Source organism: Martes martes, assembly GCF_963455335.1.
Source record: "Martes martes genome assembly, chromosome: 7".
NCBI classification, from domain to species: Eukaryota; Metazoa; Chordata; class Mammalia; order Carnivora; family Mustelidae; genus Martes; species Martes martes.
The window spans coordinates 5,036,623-5,059,284 of record NC_137894.1 but is presented as its reverse complement, the minus strand read 5'-3'; the positions used below and the strand labels follow the sequence as shown (position 1 = coordinate 5,059,284).

The following is a 22,662-nucleotide window of genomic DNA, read 5'->3' as shown; positions in this document are numbered from 1 at the left end:
GCAGAGTCCAGACGGGATTCCCTGGGCACTTGCCTTAACAGAACTGGAGCTCACGGGCCCAAAGGTCCTCCTCTGGGTCCTACTAGCAGGTCGAGTCACTGGCCTTCCTGGGGGGCAGGGCTAAGCGCCAGTGTCCTCCAAGAGTTGCCTGGCACAGCACAGGGGCTGCTCTGCACTTGAATGTCAGTGTGACAAGGTGGAAGAAGTGTTAACACAATCCAGAAACCACAAAAGTCTAATCCGGTGGGACGCATTGCTTAACATTCAAACAGGCTTCCAGAAAACACAGTTAGCTGTATACCGTACCTGGCAATGTCCACTCAGAGTACTTCTGTAATACTGAAATCACTTCGGCACCGTATTTTTCCAGTTTATCTTCAGTAACACCATCAATCTGAAGCAAAACCTCAGGATCAGAAGATAAAGATTCTGTGCATGGGCATAAAATTAGGAATTTAAATTACCACTCATAGAAAACCCACTGAATTCACGCTCATTCACTCATTCAGCACATGCCTGTGAAGCGCCAACTAACTGCAGGGCACCAGGCACACGGGCCAATTTTCTAACCGGCAGTTGGTGCCAACAGACGCAGCCGACAGGCCCTGAGGACGGGAGCCCATCGTGCAATTCCAACAGCAGAGGCACTAAGTCAGGGCAGAGAGGGGCAGAGAGAAGGGTGTGTGGGGGGGACTGGAGGCGGGTACCTGCACTACGTGTCTCAGAGTTTAACCAGACTTTGCTCCCGCCTGCTGTTCTCACAACAAAGACTTGTCTAGCTGCCACACTGATGCTCCCTGGTTTTGGAGAACGCCCACATTTGTCTTTCCAGCTCCGACTGCTCCCCGGCACTCCAGACACGGATCTCCTCTTCCAGAAGCCCATAACTGAATTCGAACTCCACCCCCAACCCAAACCCGTGCTTCCTCCAGTCTCTCTGCCATGTGGGGTGAAGCAAGGACTCGGACGTGAACAAGTGGGCCATTAAGAGTCCTCTGCATACAGATGGCCCATCAGTCTCGCAGCTAGACAAGCCTGTCGTTTTAAAGATCGCTCTGGCTGCCGCATGGAAAATGACCTGTCAGGGAGAGAGGAAACTGTGACCGGGCAGGAGCCCCTGCGGGAGCAGGCCAGGATGCGGGAACTACAGTCGGGCAGGGCACGTGGACGGGAGAGAGAGATCCATGTTTCAGAGGCTGGGTCTGGCGGATTTGTCGAGGCACTGGCTCTGGGGAGTGAGGAAGTGACAATTCCTACTCTTTGAGCAAATAAAGGGCAGATCTCAAATCTGTAATTTTCACATAATTTCTGTGTTTAGAGGAAAAAGAAGAGACCTGTGGGACAGACCAGTAGGTTTATGGAGGGTTAATGGAAGACGAAGTTGGGCAGGCAAGCAGAAATCTGTCCCTCTTCGAGAAACTGGTGGCGTTTCAGCGGACTTTGTGGAAGATTAAATGTGTCTCCTGTTCCTATCCGGAGTTAGAGACCAGGTAGAGAACTCACTAATAGCCTAGGAACAAAATGCTATATTTCCTTGATTCTAAGACACGCACTGCTCCACGCTGTGCCATTCCCAAGGTCCAGATGTGTCCGACAAGGGCCGCTGGCCAAACGGCTGCCGCCACCCGTGTGCGTGAGGTCTCGTCCCAGCTGGCCGTGCTGTGGGGGCCTCAGCAGTGTCCTGGGGGACCCCACGCAATGTTGGCCAGAAGATGAGACTGTGAGGACACTGGAGAAGTGGCTGTGATGCAGAAAAGCTCAGGGTCATGGGGAAGGGATTTGGCACGAATAAAGCAGATATCTGCCTTTGAGGAAAAGGCCATGATTCCATCAGCCACAACCAAGTACTTAACAGGACCTGAAAAGGATGCCGGCAGCCGATGGGGCAGCAGGACACCTGCGTCCCTGAGAGCTGTGGGGCCTCCCTCGGATGCTTTCTGGCACCCTTGGAGAAACGCCACCATCATATCAGAGCAGCTGACTGGCGGATTTGGTTAAATTGCTGGGGAGGAGAGTGGAGTGCGCTATAAAGGCTGTGTCACTAGCCCTCTCAAAGACACAAGGGAAAGACATGTACAGCCAAGGCCACAAATGGTTCCCAAGAGTCAGGCTTTGGATATGAATTTCTCTAAGTACCTAAATCAACTTGATTTGATTTTATGCAATTTTTATATATGCACAGAGTTATATACAATAAGAAATCTATATTTAAGTAAATCAGAAACAATTCCTTCCGTAAAAGCACTGTGTCACTGTTTAATTAGCACAATTTTTTCTTTCTTAATAATCCACAAAATAGCAGTCTCTGAAAACAGACAGCATCTCAGAGCTGATGAGACGCTGTGATGACCCAGGGTGGTAGGAATGGGAACAGAAGAGAGAGGAGGTGTGGATCATTGAGATTTTATGACGGAAGAATGCAGAAGGCAATGTGTACATTAATCAGTCAACTATGTGAGGGACTTATTTTACTTCCCAGGGGCTTTCTTATTAGGATTCTGGGTGGAGCTGTCAGAAGCTATGGAAATGACTATGGTCGTAACAAAAAGCTATGGAAATAACTCAGGTCAGCTGAACTCAAGATAAGCAGTGTGCCAGATCTGGGTTCAAAGGAGCATGAAACATAATGTCTTTTCACAAGGAATGTAGCTCCTCATTGCAAAGACATTTGTACTTAACATAGCTAAACATCATAAAGCAGGCAGATAATGAAGACAAAATCAATGAGTGACAGCAGGTATTAGAGATTACAATCATCCACATCCTAACATCCAGCATTAGAGGGAGAAGTATAAAATTAAAATTATACTGTGTGTCCAAATAACACAGTACTGTATATATCTTATTATTATTATCGTTTAAAGATTTTATTTACTTGTCAAAGAGAGACAGCACAAGTGGGGGAGCAGCAGGCAGAGGCAAAGGGAGAAGCAGGCTCCCCACTGACCAGGGAGCCTGATGCAGGACTTGATCCCAGGATCCTGGGATGGTGACCTGAGTGGAAGGCAGCAGCTTAACTCACTGAGCCACCCAGATACCCCACTGTATGTATCTTAAAGACCATATTTCATCTCAAGTTTAAGTTGCTTCTTTGAGCTTTCAATTTAGAGATTAAATAAAAATTATGAAAATAAACTGAGCAAGATCAATGCTCTTAAAAAGTTCCTTAGCCAGATTAACTTTTGGCTTATTAATTCATGCCACGTGACAGAAGACCATACGTACCTGCAAGCTTCTTGAGAGTGACAGTATTAAAGATATTAAAGTAGTGGACACCAAAAACTTTTCCCAGAGATTTGCAGACTTCTGTCAGTTCTCCAAGACACTTCTTCACCACCTCTTCCCTTTGAGATATCTTTGCCTCTAAAGCTTTCTGTTTTTTCACACTGGTGGAATTTTCTGTTTCCATAAAGTCTACCTTTGTGAGAGAGAAAGTGATCACAGGAGTGGGTACACGTGCACTTGTATCCAAATATAAGCTTCATTTAATTCTTACTTGCATTTGCATGGGTTTTTTTGGTTTCTTTTCTTTTCTTTCTTTTTTTTTTTTTTTTTTTGGTATTTCTGTTATGCCAAGCAGCTATAGCAAACTCTTCAGGAACAGGGGCTGTGGATTCCTCATCTTTCCATCTCCAGTGCCTGGCACAGAACAGCTTCTTGATAAATGTTTACCTAATGAACGTATGATGATTCAGAGATCGGACGACCCGATGGAATTCGCTCTGACAGGTACTATATTACTTGGGTTCGATTTTAAGCTCTTTCCAAATTAAGAGGAACAGAGTACATTCATGTAGGACAGTATATATAAATTCAGTATCCATAAGCTTTGGAGAAGACCCTCTAATTTGCAGTAATATATTTCTGGCCACTCACTGTAAGATAATTAAATAAAATAAACATTTAAAGTGTCCTACCTTTAAATGCCCATTTAGGACAGTTTGGGCTTTATTTCCTGGCATCACATAGGCAATTGGTTGGTCATTGGCATTGATATATAAGTCTTCATCCAAAATCTTGTCAAGTATCAATTTTTTAAAAAGTCTTTCAGCATTGTGTCGTGAATAAGTAGATCCCTTTCCAAATATCCCCGACTGAATTTTTGCACTCTTACTCCCTGGTAAGAAGGCCCAAGGAGTTAGATTAGTAAATGTAGGTATGTCAGAAGCCTCCAGTAGGAGAGGCTGAAGAAGTCATTTATGGACAGGTCTGGATAAATGGAGTGGATAATCTGTGCCATAGGAAAACCCATGGCACAAACATACCCATTTCCATAAAGTGAGAATATCTGAGTAGAACTCTAAAATTTCTACAGTTATATATACTTTTCCTCATCTTTTTATAACACACATTGAACAAAAACAGCAGCAAAATAAAGCTTATCATTTTAGGATGTTGCACTTACAACTTCTAAAATTACATTAGAGCAAAGAAATCAAAAAGAGGGTTACATAAACTCAAGGCACTTCGTATCTCTGTGCTACATTAGGATAACGGTGCATTACTGATCTCCTTACAAAAAAATTTGGACATTTTCACAAATGCTATCTCTGGTCCTGTACTGAAAGTACCACTCGTGTGCAGTCCGATTATTTAAGCCCATACTTTCTGTGACCCTCACGGAGGAAGCCTTGATAGAGTATAAGACAAAAACACATCACTCCAGGAGACTGCCTCCTTCCCTCCTCTTCCTACTGGGCTGAGAGCACCACACTGGCCTGGATATCTGGTCTCCTATCCAATCTGCTGTAATTATTAATGTCTTCATTGTAAACATAACTTTATTACAGCAATCTACTTAAGAAGCCTCATGATGCTGATTATAATCGGAATTAACAGTTACTCTGTAAAGCTTTAGTTCTATTTTAAGAGTTCCAAATAATTACATTATTGTAAATGTCAGATGGCTTCTGGTCATCTGTGCCCCATGATTCAAGGTTTCCTTCCTTCAAGTGGTTTGAATCCCTGAAACGTCACATCACAGGACCAGCCCTAGAGCTGGTAGTAACTAAGAAAGCTGGAAAAATAAATAAACGAAAAAAAAAGTGTGTGTGTGGGGGGGAGCTGCTTGTGAGTTTGAGCCCCAAACTGGTTGTAGAGATCACTTAAATAAATAAATAAATAAATAAATGTTCAAAAAAAAAAAAAAAAAAAAAAAAAAAAGCTAAACACAATCTTCTTAACATGAAAGAGCTAGTGAGGAACTAGGTATGCCAGAACAATGTTTGATGCAGTAATCTTCCTGGGAATCTACATGAAACGAGCAATCACAGGTGCCTTAAGGTGTATTTAAAAGGCTATTTATCATATCATCATGTATAACAGAAAAACATGTCCTTAAATAAGACTACTTAAATACAGCTCATCAATATGATAAAATATAAATTACTAAAAGCTAGAATAAAAAAGTTAAATAATGCTTGTATCTTGTTATGTAGAAATGATATAAATTATATGTACAGTACGATAAATATGTGATTGTGAATAAATACACATTAAAATATTAGCGCTTTTTTCCAGAGTTACTTTTATTTTCTACATATTGCAATGTGGAGTGATCACGCATCACTCTTATAATACATTATTTTATCTGCAACCCCTTGTTCCTCCTGACCCTGAAAGAGGTCCAAACTCAAAGGCAAGAATCCAGAAAGGGGGGGGGGGCACCTGGGTGGCTGAGTCAGTTAAGTGTCTGCCTTCATCTCAGGTCATGAACTCAGGGTCCTGGGGAGTCCTGGGATCCAGCCTCACATAGGCTCTGTGCTCAGCAGGGAGTTTGCTTCTCCCTCTCTCTTTGTCCCTCCCCCAGCTCATGCTGTCTCTCTCAAATAAATACAATTCTAAAAACAAAACAAAACAAAACGCCCTGGTGGCTCAGTTGGTTAAGTGTCTGCCTTCGGCTCAGGTTATGATCCCGGGTCCTGGGATGGAGCCCGGAGTTGGGCTCCTTGCTGGGAGCCTGCTTCTCCCTCTCCCTCTGCCCCTCCCCAGCTCATGCTCATGCTCTCTCTCTCTGATAAAATCTTAAAAAAAAAAAAAAATTCAGAAAGGGAAGACCAACACTACAAGTTGCTTTTGTCTGGAGGAAAGAGCAGATCCAGAAGGAAGAGTTGAAGAACTGAGTAAACCAAATTCCTACACCAGTCTAGGTTATTAATGTTTTAAAAAATAAATGCACCTATTAATTGCTTTATCTATTTTTTAAATTAAAGTAATGCATGTACATGGGAAAAATAAAATATAGTACAGAAAGGTTTAAGATGAAAACCAACAATCCTCTGTCCCATCCTTCTTCCCTCCCCCATCCTCCACTCTTCTGGAAAGCAATCATGTTTTTTTTTTAATTTTAATTTTTAGTAATCTCAACCCCCAATGTGGGGCTTGAACTCATGACCCTGAGATCAAGAGTTGTGCTCTTCCTGGGGTGCCTGGGTGGCTCAGCGGGTTAAGTGTCCGATTTCGGCTTAGGTCATGATCCCAGAGTCCTGGGACCAAGCCCCACACTGGGATCCCTCCTCTGTGGGGAGCCTGCTTCTCGCTCTGCCTGCTGCTCCCCTACTTGTACTCTCTCTTCTCTGTCAAATAAAATAAAACCTTAAAAAAATATATATCTATCTATATCTATCTATATATGAATATATGAGTTGTGCTCTTCCCTATTGAGCCAGTTGGGTGCCCAAAGGCAGTAATTTGGTTTTTTTTAAGATTTTATTTATTTGAGAGCGAGCGAGCGAGCACGTGAGCATGGTGCGCAGGCACAGGCCAAAAGCGTGGGGAGGAGCAGAGGGGGATGGAAAGCAAGAAGGAAAGACTCCCTAGCAGACTCAGGAGCCCTTCTCAGGGCCCTGAGATCAGGACCTGAACGGAAACAGGGGTGCCTAACCATCTGAGCCAGCCAGGCACCCTGGCAGAGTCCTGTTTTGTTTTGTTTTTTAAAAGATTTTATTTCTCAGAAGGAAAGAGAGAGAGCGAGAGAGCGCACAAGCAGGGGAGTGGTAGGCAGAGGGAGAAACAGGCTCCCCCCCTGAGCAAGAAGCCACATGAGGGACTTGATCCCAGGACCCTGGGATCAAGACCTGAGCCAAAGGCAGACACTTAGCCAACAGGGCCACCCAGGCATCCCCAGAGTCCTGTTTTAAATAGCTTTTGTTTTCAGCTCTTCCCGGGGCCACCTCCACAAGGAACTCAAACCCTTGCTGTCACTCCCCCAGCCAGCTCTACCGCCTGCCATTTATCCATGACGCCCCCCACCCCCGCTATGAAAGATAAGGCTTCCTCTCATTGACACTACTCCCTACACCTCACCTCGCCCCAAACTTGGCTAGTTATATAATATGGGTTAATCTACTGATAATTTTTTAACTTTATTTTTACTTATTTTTAAAAGATTTTATTTATCTGACAGAGAAAGAGAGAGAGAACACAAACAGGGGAAGTGGTGAGCAGAGGGAGAGGGGGATGTAGGCTCCCCTCCAAGCAAGGAGCTTGATACAGGGCTCGATCCCAGGACCCTGGGATCATGACCCAAGCCACAGGTAGATGCTCCACCCAGATGACCCTATTTTGTAACTTTAGACAGAACTTCTGGTTCCTCTCTCTCTACCTTTTACATAAGAGGTAATTAGCACCCCAAGGCTTCCGAGTGCTCCCCCTTTTATTGTACCTTTATTTTTACATCATTAAGATGAACACATCTTGTCCTGTTCCCTAAACGTATTTCAGTCCATACGTTGCCTGTAACTGCTGCAGTTTGTCAGCAGTGTTTATGACACGTTTCCTTCCCTACTTAGAAGGTCCTGACTCCTGTGTAAACCTCAAGAGCATGTCTACCGCACCCAGACAACAGGATTGCTTTCCGACGCTTATCAATTACTCAAAATTGTATAACAACTTCCCTTGTTTTACATTTGACCTTGGCTCTCTTTGTATAATCTTTCCCATGGAATTTCTAAATGCCTTTCTCCTTCTGTCGAGAATTAACATTTGCATTCTTTACTGTCATAAAAAAATTTTCATTTCTTATTCCTTCTCACATTGCTTGGGACCTATTTTTCTTGACTTCGTTAAAACCTGCACAGACTGCTTACTGGACCTGCTGCATACCCGTGGATCCGGGCCTCCTTCTCCCTGGACCCATGGGTCAGCTCCTCTGTTTATGGTATCACTTTCTTTGCCTTCTGGGCTCTAGTCACTGATATTAATCACAGGTTTGGCTTTGGTTTCTTTTTTTCCAAAGTTTTTAGGATTATCTCGGAAGGGGTGCAGAATATGCCACTGTGGCATAAAAATTATTTTGAGCAGAAGGCATTTGAGTTTCTGAAACCTCTTATCTGCAATAAAAAAGCAGAGACCCCTCCCCCACCAAAAAAAAAAAAAAAAAAAAAACCAACCCTCAATTGTCATAAATTCTCTCCCTGGGAGCAACCGAAGAAGACTGATTCTTACTTACCACCGGAGATGAGAAGTCTCCATACCATTCCTAAACACTGTAACAAAACTATCCTATCTCCCTCTCATCTATTCTCCTAAGGGCCCTTATCTTTCCAAAAAACTATTTGTTTCCCGGCAAGTGTTCTTCTCCCCCTCCCTTTCCATTATTAAGATGGTATATAAGCCTCATTTTTAATTGGCCCTTTTAGTCACATTTTTATGAAATCTGACTTTTGTCAGTTTAATTCACAGGCCCCCAACCACTAAATCTAACAGGATGGAGGAAAAGTTTTTCCTCCCCAACATCATTTTATTCTTGTTATTCTCAAATCTCATAAAGCATCTCCTTTGGCATTCCGTGGATGTTTTAATCTGAAGGCCTTTTTCTCTTTCACTCAGGGAAATTTTCTCTTCTCACTGATTTGATAACTCCATCCCTTTATTTTCTAATTCAAAAATTTTGTCGGATTTCACATCTCCTAAGAACCTATATTTTTCCTTATGTTTTCCATATATCCTTTTGCTCAGGTCTTAGAAAACTCTGACATTACCTTTCAACATTTCCACTAAACTTACTTTGTCAATCATTAAAAAAAATTTTTTTTTTAAAGATTCTATTTATTTGAGAGAGAGAGAGCACAAACCAGGAAGTGAGGCAGAGGGAGAGGGAGAAGCAGGCTCCCCGCTGAGCAAGGAGCCCGATGTGGGGCTCAAACCTAGGACCCTGGGATCATGACCTAAACTGAAGGCAGGAGAGTTAACCGACTGAGCCACCGAGGTGCTCCAATCACTTAAAATTTTTAACAGCTCTTGGAACGCCTGACTGGCTTAGTCGGAGGAGCCTGTGACTCTTGATCTCAGGGTTGTGAGTTTGAGCCCCATGTTGGATGCAGAAATTACTTAAAAATAAAAAATTAAAGAGACGAATAAATAAAAGTTTTAACAGTTCTTTCTCATTCTTTCTTTTCCATAACATTCTATTGTTACTTAAGTCTTGGTGAAGATTCTAAATTAGGAGTTTCTCCTCTATGCCTCCTAAAGCTACTGCTTACTTTCTAAATTTTCTTTATCCCCAGGGTCAAATACTTACTTGGTTTCTCTTGGTTGTCCAGTTGTACTTAACCTTCAGGGATCAGGTTAAACTTTTAAGGTGGATTTCCTCTGTTACATAAAAAAATTTTTTTTAAAAGATTTTATTTACTGATTTGGGAGAGAGAGAAGTATGAGTGCACGGTGGGGGAGGAGCTGAGGAAGAGAAAATCTCACACAGGCTCCCCACTGAGCTCAGAGCCCGACACGGGGCTTGATCTCATGACCCTGAATTCATGACCTGAGCCGAAACCAAGAGTTAGATGCTTAACTGACTGAGCCACCCAAGTGCCCTTCCTCTGTTATTTTCTATCTATTTCCCCTCAAATTCCTCCCCTGAATGGGAATATTCAGGTTTGCTTTAGGGTGAATGGGTGGGCTAGGTGGTCCCCAAATGCTACTTAGGGGTTCTGGCCCCTAACTCAGCTGCCCTTCTATTCCTCACGGCGTTCCTTTTTGTTCTAGAATCAATTCCAGGCTGGCATTTGATGCAGTTCTTTCCTCCTATTTCTGGCTCCCCTGCTTTCTTCACTCCCATCCCCTGTCCCTGGACCTGCAGACTCACTCTGAGGCCTGATAATGGAGTTCTGCCTGGTCAAGCTCCACCCCCCCACTCCCCCCTCCCGATTCTCACTCTACATTCATTCTGCAGGTGGCTTATTGTATTTCATTCCACTTGTCACCATGCTCCTATCTATTTCCTAAAAGATTTGAAATATCTTGAATCTGGTGATGTCTCTCTCTGGTTCTCTATGCCCCAATGAAGTGAATCCCCATTTTGTTTCCTATTATTTAAATAGGGCCTCTAACAAACAAAGAAGAAGGTATCCTTTTGCCCAAGCTGCCATCTGGAACTGGAAGTCACTGAACAGGTAATTTTCTTTTTTTTTTTTTAAAAGATTTTATTTATCTGTTTGACAGAGACCACAAGCCGGCAGAGAGGCAGGCAGAGAGAGAGGGAGAGAGAGAGAGGGAGCCTGCTGGCTCCCCGCTGAGCAGGGAACCCGATGCGGGGCTCGATCCCAGGACCCTGCGATTATGACCCGAGCTGAAGGCAGAGGCTTTAACCCACTGAGCCACCCAGGCGCCCCTCAACAGGTAATTTTTCAAGCAAGTTATATTTCACTCATTCAGATGAAACTGTATATGCTTTAATATTTTCTTTGTATTTATTATTACTATTATCTTTATAGTCATATAGTTGACATACAATATTTCATCAGTTTCAGGTGTACAACACAGTGATTCAACAATTCTGTACGTTATGTATGCTCAGCAGTCATGTTATTACAATGTCACTGACGACATTTCCTATCCTGTCCTTCTCATTCCCATGACATATTCATTTTATAACTGGAAGTTTGTACCTCTTAATCTCCTTCATCCATTGTGCCCTATTATTTGCTTTTCTGAATGTGAAAACCTCACCTTAGAAACATATGAATTCTATACAAACAATTGGTATAATTCATTAAAGCTAACTTTCTTTCATTACTCGAAAAAGTTTTATTCTGAAATCTTTAATTTCTATAAGACAGGCAAGAGAGATTTTTTCTATGTACTTGTGATAAATTCTTTAGATGTTCAATTTTATTTTTAAAAATATTTATTTATTTATTTGAGAGAGAAAGAGAGAGTGCACGCCTACACGAGCGAGCACACAGAGGCAGAGGGAGAGGTAGAAGCAGGCTCCCCGCTGAGCAGGGAGCCTGATAAGGGGCTCAATCCCAGGATCCTGGGATCGTGACCTGAGTGAAAGGCAGATGCTTAACAGACTGAGACACCCAGGTGCCCCTAGATGTTCAATTTTAATTGCTATAACTCAAACAATAAAAAAGATAACTTACCCAAGAAAATGTCAACCAGCATATTCATAGTAAATCTCCCAGAAGGACCTACGTGGTTTTTATTTCTTGTTCCTTGTGATGAACTATGTTCTTGAACAAATCTTACAATATTTTTTACATCATCAGTCACATCTCTTGTCTTATAATCCTGTAAGAAGAGATTACCTTCTGCTGTAATTAAGATGATACTGAGATTACTAGGGTTTCATACTGTGATAGTCTCATAACAAACCATTTCCAGACTAAAACCAAGATCCAAACCCAAACTTCAAATGTTCTTTCTTTTCTAAGCTCTTATATTAACCTTGTGTCTAGGACATTAGCACGACCACATCTATGTCATTACTGGGTTATAGACATACATCTCAGTCTTTCAATTGCCCGACAGCATGCTGTGGGGAGGAATATCCTTTCTCCCTTTTCAAGCCCTTCACACCTTCTAGATCAGTGCTCTGTCACTTGGATGGTGATTCCTGGGATAAAAACACTGTCCAACCATGCAAATCTGGGAGTTCTGATCGCTTATGGGGCTTTGGTGTCACAGTCAACCCTTTTAATGATGTCCTGTTAGTTTCCTTTTTCCTTCTCCTCACTGGTCTGCAAACTCGGCTTACTTTTTAAAGCCCCCATTACTGTATGATCTGTCTGCTTTCTTTTAGCCTAGATCTCCAAACTAGCAATACTAACCAGCCACTGTTCTAAAAAGCAGCACCACGCTTCTGGCCTCGGTCTACGTAGCCTCCTCACCGTCTAACCCTTGTTTTTCTGCCACAATCTCACAACCTCAAGACTAACAGGTTTCCTGTCTTATTCTAACAGTGGGTAGTGACTCTGAGACTCTATCAAGAAGCATCACGAAACATTGCTCTGTCATTCTCTCCGACATCATCCCTGCCTTAATTCTTGGTGACTCAGGGGACAGATGATCCTCCCATCTTGGCCTCTGGCATCTTGATCTCCTCTGCCCCAGTGACCCCATCTTCCACGTATGCCAGCCACTCCCTTGATCACACCTACCACCTTGGACTCACTAAAATCAGCACCCGTTCATTCTCTGAATGCCCCTTCATGCCATCTCGTATATTCTGATTCCAACAGCCCACTGGGCCTGCCTATCCACTCATTCCCATCCTTGGATGCTCCCCTAAGTCAGCTTGGATTCCACAGCCCCTCATTACAGTACTACCCTCATTACAATACTACCCTCATTACAATACTACCTCTCATGGGCCTTCAGCTTTGCCCTTAGGTCCATTCATCCCATTCAGTGCTTGATGATACACTCAAGATTCAACTCTTCACCACTCTGTGCCTAAACCTTGGCAGCTGACCTTGGCTGGAGACACACAAACAACCATGCTGAAAGTGTGTACTTTCAACAAATGGCCACAGACCTCAAGTGGGCCCTCCAAGCGGCCGGGTAATCATCACACATCCTTGGTCTCGCACTCCTCCGTCCTAGACAGGAGTCAGCCCGCTATGGCCCATGCGCTGGATGCGTTTCCGTACATCAAATTGTACCGGAACATGGAAAATCGATGTAGTTATTGTTTATGTCTGCTTTTGGGCAAAAAGAGCAGAGTTGAGTACTTGAGACAGAGCCTGTGATTCTAAGGCCCACGAAGCCTAACTATGCGCTCTGGCCCTTTAGATAAGGTTTGCTGACCGCTGTCCCAGATGACTGGACTACTTCACTTTCTCCCTTCTCTTCAGTTCCCTCTCTTGTCCTGACTGTCAGCTGACGACCTGGCCTGCTACTTCACCGAGAAACCTGAAACAACCACAAGAGAGCTTTCGCAAACTTCCCTCACAACACCTATCACCAGCAGATGTCCACAGTCCTCTCCTTCCCCGTGCTCTTAGAGATGAACTCTCTGGGTTCCTGCCTGAAGGCAATCTCTGGACTCGCACACCAGATCCCTCTCCCCACTGCCCCCGCCTATCCAAGGACATTGCTTCCGGGGCTCTCCCCATGCCTTACACATCAGCTTTCCATCCTATGCAGGTACGTTCCTATAAGCACCAACAGATGTTACTTCTGTCCTTTCCTGACTCCACTTCCCCTGCCAGCTGCTGTTACATTTCTCTGATCATCCTTGAAGCAAAACTTGAAAAAGTTCTGTATGTTCATATATATATGAAAGCCTGCAGGTTTGCCCCACTCTACTGGACCTGCCAGACAACTCCAGCCACGCTTCCTGCTGAAGCTAGTGGTGTCTTCCGGGCTCCTTCCCTACTCGGCTTAGCGGCAGCGCGGGAGCAATGAGCACTCCCTCCTCCCTGAAACGCTTCCTGTACGGATTTCTGATCTTCCCCTTACCTTGCTAATTCTCTTTCTTGGTCTCCTTTCCTAGTCCCTCCTATTCTCCTTAAACTCTTAAAGTCCCGCAACTCGGTCATTCGGTTTTCTTTTCTTTGGTCTAACCTTATACCCCTGAAGATTTCATCTGCTCTTATGGCTCTGAATACCATCTGTACGCCAACCATTCCAAAACTGGTAGGTACCACAAGCTCCTTTACAGAATTTCTGAATCTAACAGATTTATCTAACTCAAAACACCCCAGACCGAACTGATCTGCCCTGCCAAACGGCCATCCCCAAGCCTTGTTGCTGAGGGTCAGTCACACCACCCCTCCAGCTGCGGCTCTGGCCTGCCGCTTCCTTTCCCCAACTGACTTTTAGCCCTGCTCGGCTACACAGGCTCCCTTTGCTATCCCTCAAATGCACAGGCATGCCCCCCACATCTGGGAGCCAAGAATGCCCATGTCCAGGGAGCGGCTCAGCTAAGTCCCTTTTCAGGTGTCCGTGGCTCAGGCAGGCTGCATCTCTGTGAGGAGACTTCCCTGGGCCACCACACCTGGTCCTGCTCCTGGCATCCCACTCACTGCTCCAGGCTCCCACACCGCTGTGCTTCCCGTGCCCTTACGCTGTCCATACTCAGCCTCCCTCTGCAGGAATGTAAGCCCCACGAGGGCAGGGATCTTTTTATTCTGTTCAGGGATGCATCCCAATCTCCTAGAACAGTGCCTGCCACATAGCAGGCACTCAACAAACATTTGTTAAACAAGAACAGATACTGATCAGCGACGTCCAGGTGGATCCGGCCACGAATCCGCAGACCCAACCCTCTGCGTTGGCTAGTACCACGGACCTCTGTGACTGTGCTTATCACATGCCATGTCTGTCCCTCTCCAGTCTATGAACAGGCTGCTCTTTTGTGAGTCCCCAGTAACTTGCACAGACATTTCAAAATAAGGTATCAAATACGAAAATGCTCTGTAAACTGTAAAGGACGGAGACATTAGAACACAGAATTACCATGAGAGGTAAAATTAAGTACCTAATGACTGAATTTAACTTCTCGTGGTTATTTTTAGGGCAGACGAATTGCCATTAATTGTTCATAGTTTTTAAATAACCAATTTATAGTATAACGTAATTGACCTGATTCAAACACCAGTATACTAGTTATAGTATACTAGTTATAACTCTTCAGAATGAGAACTTCAAATATATATTGGGATTTGAATCTACATATTCTCCTGCCCATGTTGGATTTTTTGGGATATTTACAGATAAATGATACTTCTAAAATATCCTATTTTACACATATATAACCTCAATATTTGGGATGGGTCCAGGGTTTTTTTTATAGGCTTCTAATTCAAAAGCTATTCCACAGAATTACTATTAAATGTTTCTATGCCAAATTACCATGGGGAGGAAGCCACCTTTCCCTGGTTCAGTCCTGAGGGCCCACTTAAGGTAACCTAACTTGTATCTAACTTGCCAAATTAAAGTCTTGGCAATTTCCTGAATTACAAGGAACTTAAAACTTTCTTATTTTACCTTTGTTTTGCAGCAGTTATCACAAGAAACATCTGGGTATTTCTTACAAAAATCAGGATTAAATCCATTTTCACCAAAGTAAGCCAAAAGCTGTATTCTCCTGCATTCTGTTATATTTTCACAGTAATGCACCATACTGTACAAATTATTGAAGTGAGTCTCTCTGGTATGATGGTTTCCATCTTTTTCCACTAAAAGAGGTAAAGAACAAAATAAAAATACTTATTAGAGTAGGAAAACAGAAGAAAATATCACAGAAATATTTGGAATAGATTCATATAACTTTAAATACTAATTGAAATAAAATTACTAATAGCGCCAAATATCAGTACGACATCATTCTATATTATGACAAACCGTGTATTTATGTTTATCCCTCAGATTTTTAGTTTTATAGGAATAAATGAAGACTGTCACCAGGAGTAGCTGAAAAAATTTTCCGAATCTTCATGATTCCCAATGATGAAGATGTGAATCAAATTTACTGTATTTATCAGACAAGCACATCGGCTCAGCTGGACGTTCAAAGTCAGCAGAGCAAAGCAACCATGGTGGCGGGCCAGGCGCCACCCCCACCCCCCGCCATGGGTGTCTGGATCAGAGTAGTAATGCCAGCGGTTCCAAAGCCATGTGCCAAGGAGCCCCGGGGTACTGTAGTGAACTCATGGGGTGCTGGCAGGGTTTTTAAATTTAAGGGAAACACAGCGATATTTGAACACCATACAAACTGCCACTCTGAGGTCATGCTGCCTATACTCCTTCCAATGCCATCTCTGTGAAACCAGTTTTGGCAGTTGCTGTGATAAATACAAGAACCTCCAGAAAAATCCATGTGAAACAGGAAATAAGGGTGGCAGTGTCTAATCTAATTTCAAGGTTTGAGAATCACATGCACATACTTTCCGTTTGTAAGCAACCTGAGGTTCGTTAAGAATGAAAATAAAAATTTTTTTCTAGTTTATGAGTATTCTTTTTTTTAATGTTGCTAAGTGTTTAAAACTTAAATGCTTATTGAATTATTTGGATCTAACTTAATATAGGCTCTGTTTAAAAACACAAATGGTCACGCTAAGTTGTTGTGTGTTTTTTTGAAGATTTTATTTGACAGAAAGAGACACAGAGAGAGAGGGAACAAGAGCAGGGGGAGTGGGAGAGGGAGAAGCAGGCCTCCTGCCGAGCAGGGAGCCCAATTCGGGGCTTGATCCCAGGACCCTGGGATCATGACCTGAGCTGAAGACAGATGCTTAATGACTGAGCTACCCAGGCGCCCCATGTCATGCTGTTTTAAAGTCTAACTTTTTTCACTGAAAATCATCTTTTTTTTTAAGATTTATTTGAGAGAGAGAGAGAAAGAGCATGTGCGCGTGAGCACGAGAGGGAGAGAGGCAGGGTCTGATTGAGCAGCAGACTCCCCACTGAGCAAGGAGCCCGATTCGGGGCTTGATCCCAGGACCCTTGGGACCATGACCTGAGCTGAAGGTAGAGGCTTAACTGACTGAGCCACCCACACGCTCTCACTGAGAATCATCTTAGTAGAGTGCAAGGGACGTGGGCTTTGGAGGTTAGACAGACCTGGGCCCCATCAGGGCTCCGTGACCTACCGGCTCTACATCTGCCGTGCTCCTGTGTAAAATGAGGACAGTAACAGTAGTACCTGTGAGGCCTGTTGTGAAGACTGGATGAAGGGATAAAATCAAGCAGTTAAGACAGTGCATACAGTAGGTGCTAAGCAATGTCATCTATCTACCACCGGATTCACACTCCCCCTGGCCCCCTACTCCTACTGCTACTGCTGCTCATCAGCGCTCTTGGAGGCAAGTTACAAAACCTTAAAGAAACGCCCTTTCACCATGGGGTGAACGCCATCTCGAAAACCAGGGATGATGGGCACAAAAGGTGACCAGATATTTGGCACAGTGCCTGGTTAAGTGTCATACCCCATGTACGGTGCCTGTGGCAGGATCCATTCAGAAGTGGTCTCAAAATAGCAAATTTATTTAGGAAATGTACTTAACTATCACAACTTAGTAGAAAAATGGGCAAACAGCATAATAAGAGTCTAGAATATGAATTCACTTTAACCTGGCAAGTCTAGGTCTGGAAATTTATCCTATATAGACAGCTGCACAAATGCCCAAAGATACGTGCAACAGGTGCTCAGCACTGCACTGCTGATAACCGCGCAGAACAGCAAACAGTCAAGGTCTCTTGTCCAAGAGGACTGGGTAAACAGACATGGAATACTATGCAGTTGAACTACACGTGTCAGCCGGAGTCTTAATTACGTCTTAGTGTAGACTGAAAACAAACTGTATGTCTACATATAATATAACCCCAAGCACAAATGGCAAAATATATGCATTTGGCAGGGATAAACACCAAATACAGGATATTGCTTCTCTCTGATGGGTGAGTGGAGGGCTGAGGGAGGAGAGGGATATATGGGGGGGGTATTTCTGAACCCGGTGGTATGTGAGGGTTCGTTCTTTTTCCCATTCTATATTTCTGCATGTTTGAAATATGAGTTACATGCAAGCACCATGGAGAGGTTGGATCTGGAAGGCTACATGGGAAGCCAAGAGCTGGAGTGACTTTCTAGGGCCGGACTGTGTGCAAGGCATAGTCTGGACATTTTCCACTGTGTCCATGTCTACATACACACGTCCACACCATTTGAGTTTTACATGACAAGCCTGTGTAACGCTTGTATAACTATTTAAAGAAAGCCAGCAGCAGATTCTCCTGGGAGACCGCAGGGGCCCGGGGCTTGGCTTACTCAGGATGAGTCTCTTCAGCCGGGTCACGTCGTGGTAGGTATAGAAGAGCAGGCAGTGTGACGTCTCCCCATCTCTCCCAGCTCTGCCGGACTCCTGGTAGTAGCCCTCCACAGATTTCGGGAGAGACGCGTGGATCACGAACCGCACGTCGGGTTTGTCGATCCCCATTCCGAATGCTATTGTTGCACAGATAACCTGAGGGAACAGCACATGCCTCTTAGGCTCAGAACAGATGGAAAGGGACATTTTAGTAACAGGCGCCTGGGAAAGCTCTATCCTCGCTTTATCCCGCCATCTAGTATCTTAACTTGGTCCCATTATTGAGGATGACTAATGCGAGGTCTTCCTATGGATACTCTGCAATCCTAGGAAGGTCCGAGAAGGGGAAGAGGAGCTCGCGGCGGCAGGCACTTTCTCGTGGGATCTGGCATCATGGAAGGGGCCAGAATCAAGAGCCATCATGTCCTGGGGGGGTGGGCACTGCTTGCTCTCTTCCGTTGCTGATAGGGAGGCATGAGGGGCACTGTCACGAACGAGCGTTCCCAGGGCTTTTGCTCCCAGATGTCACCGCTGCCAGTTTCTCTGATGCTTTGGGGACAATGGCATTCTCATCTGCCCCCGAGTTTACCGTCTGTGCTCCCAGTGGGAGCAGCTGACGGATCACACACGGGCTCCTTGTCCTCAACAGCTGATTTCAAAGGAAAAACTTGCGAAATTTTTATTGGAACTCACGTGGGTAAAAGTCTGATAGGTGCTTCTACTACAAAAAATACTGCAGACTGCGGTACTGGCCTATGCAAATTACTTAGGACAGGAAAGGTGACAGTTAAATTTCAGGAGCTCCATAAATCCGCTTTTAGTGGAAAAAAAAATCATTTTCAAGAATATCCATTTCAGTTGCAAATGTAGGACTTATTAACCCAGACAAAACCATTACATCTCCAGCTTTATTATCGAAATAAAGCTGCAAGACATCCCCCCGCCCCCACTTTCAGGAAAATAAATAGCGGCTGCAAGAACAGTATTTCAAAAGCAGCGGAACTACCTGGCAGCCAGACTGAGGCTGAGGACGTGGTCTTGGTGACCGAGGACCAGGGTGAGCCAGTGCAGGCCATGGAGAACATGGCCACCAAACAGGCGTGCTTGGTGGCACTGGGGATGGCTGCGGCCTCATCAGCCCTCTAAATTTATGGCACTTTGATGGAAGGAAGTGTCCTTGGAAAAGAGAAAGTCTCCTGGAGCCTCTAGTGGTGGAGAGCAGGTGGAGAGGCTGTGCGGGGAGGTGAAGCAGCCAGCAGGCCTGCTCCGTTCTAAGAAGTGGGAGTGTGGGTGCAGCTCCCCTGTTCGGGTGGGCAGAGTGCGGGCTCCCAGTGAGGCGACCCCAATGCCAACTCCCCCTCTGAAAGCCTTTACTTCGTGTCACTGGGAAAACTGGCTTAGTCAAGCTGTTACTTCCTTCTTTATTTCTGTGTTGCTTTTGAAACTTCAGACTATAATAATGTCTTTGTGGAGAAAAACAATGAGGTTTTAGTCTATCTTACAAGTCTAACAAGATCAAGGTTGTCCGGTGACTGTATAATTACACCTTGACCATGAGGATTAGCCAGTCTGAAAACAGAAATAAAAACGCACCCATTTTCTTAAGCTGTATTTTTGATCCAAGTGTTTTATGTACATATATACAGATATGTATATATGTGTGCATGGCTATTACAGAACATTTATACTATATGTAAAGATTTAAAGAACTCAAAAAGAACTGGCTTTTTTCTTTTTTTCTCATCTATTTTTCTTTTTCTTTTTTTTTTTTTATAAAATTTTTTTAAAGATTTTATTTATTTATTTGACAGAGAGAGAGAGATCACAAGTAGGCAGAGAGGCAGGCAGAGAAAGAGGGGGAAGCAGGCTCCCTGCTGAGCAGAGAGCCCGATGTGGGGCTCGATCCCAGGACCCTGGGATCATGACCCGAGCCGAAGGCAGAGGCTTAACCCACTGAGCCACCCAGGCGCCCCTCTCATCTATTTTTCTATTCAAAAAATTTTTTCAAAGATTTACTTACTGTTTTGAGAGCTAGAGAAAGCAGTGGGGAGGGACAAAAAGTGAGTATCTGCACTGAGCGCAGAGCCCAATGTGGGGCTCGATCCCAAGACCCCAAGATCATGACCCGAGAGCCGAAACCAAGAGTCAGATGCTTAACTGACTGAGCCACCCAGGTGCCCCTCAATTTTCTTTTCTATAGCTGAGATTTCACACATTTAGGTTCCATTTGTCCCTACGTTTCTCCATCACTGGCATCTGAACATTTTCATATCATTATGAAATTCTTCATAAACCATTTTCTTTAAGATTTCATTTACTAAAAAAAAAAAAAAAAGATTTTATTCACTTATTTGAGAGAGAGTGGAGAGAAAGTATGAGAGGGGGGTCAGAGGGAGACACAGACTGCCCGCTAAGCAGGGAGCCCAGTGTGGGGCTTGATTCCTAGACTCCAGGATCATGACCTGAGCCAAAGGCAGAGGCTTAACCAACTCAGCCACTCAGGCACCCGCTTCATAAACCATTTTCTTTCATTCTTTTTTTTTTTTTTCAAAGATTTTATTTATTTGACAGAGATCACAAATAGGCAGAGAGGCAGGCAGAGAGAGGAGGAAGCAGGCTCCCGGCTGAGCAGAGAGCCTGACTCGGGGCTGGATCCCAGGACCCTGGGATCATGACCTGAGCCGAAGCCAGAGGCTTTAACCCACTGAGCCACTCAGGCGCCCCATAAACCATTTTCAACGCCAGGAATTCAATATAATGTACCCAGTCACTCTCTCAGGACATTTAGGCTACTTACTATTAAGAATAACGCTATCGGGACACCTGGGGGGCTCAGTCATTAAGCGTCTGCCTTCAGCTCAGGTCACGATCCTGGGGTCCTGGGATCGAGCCCCACATTAGGCTCCCTGCTCAGTAGAAGCCTGTTTCTCCCTCTCCTATTCCTCCTGCTGTGTTCCCTCTCTCGCTGTCTCTTTCAAATGAATAAATAAAATCTTAAAAAAAAAATAACGCTATCATACAGTCAATGACACTGTAATAACTTTGTATGGTTCTAAGTGGTTGGTACAATTATTACGGCAGTCATTTCATAATGCAGAGTTGTCAAGTCACTCTGTTGTATACCTGAAAGTAACATAATATTGTATACACCAGGTATACTTCAATTATAAAAAGCCCCACAAACCCATACAAACACTGATGTAAATTCCATGCACGCGTTTCAGATCTGAGGCTCCTGGAACAGTCTGCCATATTCTTTTCCAGAAAGGCTCTCAGGAGCATTGCAGGAAATCACCTCTTAGAGCACTGTCCCCCCCAGTTAATAAAAGTTTGCTAATACAGAGGTGAAAATGGTCTCTCACTAATTTGGATTCCTTTAATAATTAGCAAAGTTGCACATTGAAAAACAATTCTACTTAGCCTTTTGTGGCTCCTTCTTTTCGATGTCTCTTGATAGCCTGGGGTAATTTACTATTTGAGACTTATGTTTTTCTCATCGAAGTTTTGGGATATTTTATTTGCAGAAGACATTATTTCCCTAGTTGTTTGTTCTTTGCTATTGCCTTTAATTTTGTTCAACACAGAAGCATTTAGTTATTTAGATTTTTAATCTTTTGAGCTCTTTTTTTTTTTTAAAGATTTTATTTATTTATTTGCCAGAGAGAGAGAGTGAGCACAGGCAGAGAGAGTGGCAGAGGGAGAAGCAGGCTCCCCGCGGAGCAAGGAGCCCGACGCGGGACTCGATCCCAGGACGCTGGGATCATGACCTGAGCCAAAGGCAGCCGCCCAACCAACTGAGCCACCCAGGCATCCCATTTTGAGCTCTTTTTAAGCTTAGGCTCTCTTCCAGACAGAGTTTATACATTTAAAAATACCAATATTTTTATTTATCTGTGATTCATTTTGATAGGAGGATTGAAAATGATTCCCCCCAGCAAGTAAGCGTACCACTAGTTGGATCATCCTCCTTTTCTCATTATTTTTCAATATCATCCTTGCCACATATTGTTTTTACCTTTTTTATTCTTTTAAAGATTTATTTATTTATTTCAGGAGAATCTCAAGCAGACTCTGCCCTGAGTTCGGAACCCTATTTGGGGCTTGATCTCATGATCAAGAAACCCAAGAGTTGGATGCTCAACTGACTGTACCAACCAGGTACTCCGTTTTACATGTTTTCCTGTCTAATTCTGGACTTCTGTGAAACTGATCTGTCTGCAATGTACTGCAAAGCCAGTGTTCATGTGTTTTCATTTTCCTGCCAAATTCTTTCAGTTACTTTAACATGAATATTCTTCCAGCAAACTTTAGAAAAAGTTTATCAAAGGAAAAAAAATGCACTGGAATTTTGCTTAGTGTAATATACAAATTAGGGAAGACTGGCATCTGTGATTACTTGAGTCAAGATACGCTGGTGATGCATTTCTGGATGTGATCTATCTGAAAGTGTCTTTCTGTTGCGTCCAACATCTGTGACAATGAGCTGGCTGTGAATCCTTCAATCCCAACCTTTCCTCCTTTGATTCTGAAGACAGTGTGTTCCTGCTTTTACTATTTAATCAGACGGTCTCAGGCCTGCCTGCTTTTTATAGAGCACCCTATCTCTGTATCTTTGTGAGGATCATTTCTC

At 43.8% G+C, this 22,662-nt stretch overlaps 1 protein-coding gene across 1 annotated transcript in view; it reads right to left on the bottom strand.

Moving 5' to 3' along the window:
- BLM (BLM RecQ like helicase) overlaps positions 1 to 22,662 on the bottom strand; it is an 89,731-nt gene that overhangs the window by 5,638 nt on the left and 61,431 nt on the right. The window contains exons 15-20 of the mRNA XM_080808151.1: positions 17,993 to 18,188; positions 15,217 to 15,407; positions 11,367 to 11,514; positions 3,918 to 4,117; positions 3,226 to 3,418; positions 307 to 429 (exon numbers count right to left, since the gene is read on the bottom strand). Coding sequence (XP_080664277.1) covers positions 307 to 429; positions 3,226 to 3,418; positions 3,918 to 4,117; positions 11,367 to 11,514; positions 15,217 to 15,407; positions 17,993 to 18,188 — 1,051 coding nt within the window. The remainder of the gene's footprint in view (positions 1 to 306; positions 430 to 3,225; positions 3,419 to 3,917; positions 4,118 to 11,366; positions 11,515 to 15,216; positions 15,408 to 17,992; positions 18,189 to 22,662) is intronic.